Here is a 5000-nt window from a genome sequence, read left to right on the forward strand (position 1 = left end):
GAGGGAGGGAAGGAGAGAGAGAGGGAGAAGGAGAGGGAGAGGGAGAGGGAGGAGAGGAGGAGAGGAGGAAGAGGGAGAGGGAGGAGGGAGGGGGAGAGAGGAGGGGGAGAGAGAGAGGGAGGGAGAGAAGGGAGAGGGAGAGGGAGAGGGAGAGGAGGGAGAGGGAGGGAGAGGAGGAGAGGGGAGGAAGAGGAGGGGAGGGAGAGGAGGGGAGGAGGAGAGGGAGGAGGGTGGCAGAGAGAGGGAGAGGAGAGAGAGGGAGAGGGGGAGAGAGAGAGAGAGAGAGAGAGAGAGAGAGAGAGAGAGAAGGAAGAGGAAGGGAGAGAGAGAGAGAGAGAGAGAGAGAGAGAGAGAGAGAGACAGAGAGAGAGAGAGAAAGAGAGAGGGAGAGGGAGGGAGGGAGGCAGAGAGAGAGAGAGAAAGAGAGAGAGAGGGAGGAGGGAGGTAGAGAGAGAGAGAGAGAGAGAGAGAGAGAGAGAGAGAGAGAGAGAGAGAGAGAGAGAGAGAGAGAGAGAAGAGAAGTGTGAGAGAGAAGAGAGAAGAAAGAGAGAATGGGGGAATGCGGACATTAGACAAAACAGTGTACTAACAAGCACTACCACATCTGAAGGAGGGGGTGTCTTTGGGTGGAGGGAGAAGGGGTTATGGGGGGGAGGGGTATGGGCGTCTGATTGAGGATGCAATAAATCATGATTGGATGTTGAGAAATGAGAGATCGCGGAAAGATAAATCGTTAAATACAGATGGAAATGAATCGATAAATCTTCAGTTCCCATCTGACACACGAAGCTAACCTACAACTTTTTAAAAGAGGAAAGTAGGCCACGGTACCACAGTAATCCCACGCCTTCTGTAGATCTACAACTTGAAATGGATGCGGCCTGCGAAAGGATACACGAGGCAGTTTACCAAATTTAGGATCGCAAAGATTAATGAAAGTAAAAGGTAAATATAAAAATAAAAAATATATATACCAGGCTTGTGATCTGCATTTTGCTTTCATATTTTCATCAAATCAAATCAAAATTAGAGAACAGAGACCAACACATATTAACACTTCGCAACCTTTCCTCATGTAGAAAGTCTGTGTTGAGGAACTGTCGATGTACTGCCGGGAAAGTAAAAGGCAAAGAAAAAGATATATATCGGGCTTGTGATCTGCATTTTGCCTTTACCCATAAAATCAAATCAGCTCAAAATTAGAGAACAGAGACGATACCAACACCTATTAACACTTCGCAACTCAAGCACTCGATCACCTCTCATAACGTAGAAAGTCTGTGTTGAGGAACTGTCGATGTACTGCCGGGAAAGTAAAAGATAAAGAAAAAGATATATATATCGGGCTTGTGATCTGCACTTTGTCTTCATATATTTATCAAATCAAATCAAAATTAGAGAGAGAACAGGAGCGAGACCAACACCTAACACTTCGCAACTCAAGCACTCGGTTATCTTTTATCATGTAGAAAGTCTGTGTTGAGGAACTGTCGATGTACTGCCGGGAAAGTAAAAGATAAAGAAAAAGATATATATCGGGCTTGTGATCTGCAATTTGCCTTTACCCATAAAATCAAATCAGCTCAAAATTAGAGAACAGAGACGATACCAACACCTAAAACTTCGCAACTCAAGCACCCGGTCACCTTTCATAACGTAGAAAGTCTGTGTTGAGGAACAGTCGATGTACTGCCGGGAAAGTAAAAGATAAAGAAAAAGATATATATCGGGCTTGTGATCTGCATTTTGTTTTCATATATTTATCAAATCAACTAAAAATTAGAAAACGGGCGAGAACAACACCTATCAATACCTCGCAACTCAAGCACCCGGTCACCTTTCATAACGTAGAAAGTCTGTGTTGAGGAACTGTCGATGTACTGCAGAGGAAAGTAAAAGGCAAAGAAAAAGATATATATCGGGCTTGTGATCTGCATTTTGCCTTTACCCATAAAATCAAATCAGCTCTAAATTAGAGAACAGAGACGATACCAACACTTAACACTTCGAAACTCAAGCACCCGGTCACCTTTCATAACGTAGAAAGTCTGTGTTGAGGAACTGTCGAGGTTGCAGAGCGAGGGAAAATGTCAGCGGTAGGGAGGGACTGGCTCTTCGGCTCCCAGTGTGACCGCACGCCGCGCTTCTTGGCTCCGGTACTGGCTGGGACGCCGGCTACGGTTTGGCTCACGGCAAGGGGGGAAGGAGGGAGGGGGGTTGGAAGAGAGAGAGAGAGAGAGGGGGTGAAGAGAGAGTGAAACAGAGAGAAAGAGAGAGAGGGGGGGATGAAGAGAGAGTGAGGCAAGAGGGGGAGAAAGAGGGATGAGAGACAGAGAAGGGGGATGAAGAGAGAGTGACAGAGTGAGACAGACAGACAGGGAGAGAGACGGGAGTGAAGAGAGATATATAGGGAGGGAGAGACAGAGAATCGAGAGGGATATATAAACAAACAGACAGACAAACAGGAAGAGAGAAGAGAAAGAGAGGGGGTAAGAAAACAAACCTTCTCTTAGAATTCTTGTATTTTTTTGAGTAACTCGCATCGCTGGATGTTAAATAATCTGGGAAAGTCTCTTGGAATGTCTGTATTTCCTGAGCAAAATTAGTTATTTTTCGTGGTGATTTCTGATGAGATAAGCGGGACAGTGACCACGTTATATGTGTGAGATTGAAGTAGCATGAGTCTTACAAGCATATGTTGAAGGAATGTTGATTTTGCTCATGATTATTTTGGTTACTGGAATTATAGATGATAATTAAAATATCTAAGACATTAGTGAGGAAACGCGAAAGCTTCAGTGATTACAAATATGATTTCCAGGTGATTCTGAGATACGAAGAACACAAAAGAGACACATCCCACTGAACAGAAGTCGTCTGTGAACAAGAAAAATATTTCGTCTTTTGTCTCCTTTACTTTCACTCTGTTATGATGAGAGAGAGTACTTACTTGGCGGTACGGGATGGTACGGCGTCTTATGTATGCTATTATAGTCGTCTTCTTAATTCTTGCTATTTTTTATTTTATTCTTTATTGCTAAGCCATTATGCTGCGCTGTTGCATGTGCAGGCCTGATGCAACGTGGCTCACGTGACGTCTCCGTTACACTCCCAGATCATAACAGACGGTGCTTGATTGCTCACCAAAAACAAGAGTTGAATAAGAAGTTTTGCAGATGTCTTCTGTTTTCAAGCTCTCCCTCCCTAGGCATCTATTTGTGGCTCGTTTTCCAAATGCAATTGTCTGCTGTCTTGTATTTAGATGTGTGTGTATTAATTTGGCTCTACGTGTTTCCTTTGGCATTCTCTCTTATCGCTATTCGTTTTATTGTTTGCGCTGTGTACCTCATCTCGTCTTCATCTTCTGTTTCCTTATTATCCTTGTCATCCTTCAATTACCTCGCCTTTTGTCATATCCTCTTTGTCTTGATGTTATCCTTTGTTTCGCTCCCACCCTCTCATTCCCACCTCGTTCTGCTTCTCTCATGCACAAAGACCGAGAACCTCAGGGGTCAGAGGGAGAGGCGCCGCGCAACCCTCCGCTGCATCTAGGGTCGTTTTCCTTCGGCACAGGAAACCGAAGGCGTGGGAAGCTGACCTACGGCGGCAGGGAACAGCCCCCAGGCACACTAATGTCACCCTCGGAAGATGCCGTGACTTGCAATCCTTTCTTTATTTATTCTTATCTCCTTTTTTTTTTTACTCTTCTTTTATCCTTTCGGGATTGTCTTTTGTTTATTTCCGGGGATTTCTCTCGTTGTTATTCTTGTCGACGTTGGGTCTGGCTTTTTTTGTATGTTTGCTCTTAATATTTTACTGGTTGTGAATTTGAATGAGAAAGAGGTAAGTGATAACTGAACGGAGGTGAAGAGCGAAAGGAAATTCCAAGTTTTTTTTTTTTTTTTTTTTTTTTTTTTTTTTTTTGAGTGGGCGGGGAAAAATACCTGGTCTTGTAATGCTAACTTGATCCTTGACCTTGATGATGCTTATATTATGCTGACGAACACGTTACACTTTATACGATTAGGTGATGATGACCAGAGGAATTTTGGGGTCTTGTAAAAGTCGTTCCAGATTTTTTTTTTTTTTTTTTTTTTTTTTTAGGGTCGAATTTCTTAGTGGATGGCTGTTGTATTTCTCTTGCAAGAATGTCAAATGTTAAAACTTTTTTTTTTTTTTGTTCGTTGCAGTTTCTTGATACGCTAATGTGGCGTTGAAGAATTTCTACGCTGTATACGTTTTTCTCGTAGGAAATTATTGGTGTTGGTAACGGGTCGTAAGTGACGGGCCTCTCGCGTATGGTTGAACGGAATCGCACGACAGTTAAAGAAAAAAACATATGAAGGGAAACTAAAGTCTAAGATTATGAGCGAATTTTCCTCTCAGAGAGAGAGAGAGAGAGAGAGAGAGAGAGAGAGAGAAAGAAAGTAAGAAAAAGAGAAAAAGAAAGAGAAAGAGAGAGAGAGAGGAGGGAGGGAGGGAGGGAGGGAGGGAGGGAGAGGAGGAGAGAGAGAGAGAGAGAGAGAGAGAGAGAGAGAGAGAGAGGTGGGAGAGGGAGGGAGAGAGAGAGAGAGTAGAGGGAGAGAGAGAAAGAGAGAGAGAGAGAGAAAGTGATAAAAAAAACAGTTTTCAGCAAATTTGATCAGATCCCGCAACAATGCGAATGGCGGAAGTGAACGAACAGGTTACACACACACAGGCCGGCGTGGGGGGGGGGGGGCGAGCGAGCTGGACTTCGAGAAATTCGACTGCGCAATGTTTCTCCCGTAATTTAAATCAACCGTGATTGCGCCTCGTGGAAGGGAAGGCTTGAGGCTCTCTCTGCGGCGTTCGGCTCGGTGACCTTGACAGAACCTGGGCTATGGATTTCCCATCTCTCACGCCTGGGCTTTGGGCTTTCTCTCTGTGTTCCCGCGCCCTGATGGAGAGGGCTTCGGGGAGGCTGCGAATGAAAGCTTTGCCTTTTTTGCAATTTCAACCATAATGGTGCGTCTTTTTTC

General features: G+C 44.4%; 2 protein-coding genes across 4 annotated transcripts in view; both read left to right on the plus strand.

The window, feature by feature from the left end:
- Positions 1-5000, plus strand: part of LOC113807279 (low density lipoprotein receptor adapter protein 1) — a 78991-nt gene that overhangs the window by 45055 nt on the left and 28936 nt on the right. The gene's annotated exons all lie outside the window — the stretch shown is intronic.
- Positions 3486-5000, plus strand: part of LOC138864047 (uncharacterized) — a 2978-nt gene continuing 1463 nt past the window's right edge. The window contains exon 1 of the mRNA XM_070130045.1: positions 3486-3653. Coding sequence (XP_069986146.1) covers positions 3486-3653 — 168 coding nt within the window. The remainder of the gene's footprint in view (positions 3654-5000) is intronic.

This window comes from Penaeus vannamei, chromosome 14, assembly GCF_042767895.1.
Source record: "Penaeus vannamei isolate JL-2024 chromosome 14, ASM4276789v1, whole genome shotgun sequence".
Lineage (NCBI taxonomy): Eukaryota > Metazoa > Arthropoda > Malacostraca > Decapoda > Penaeidae > Penaeus > Penaeus vannamei.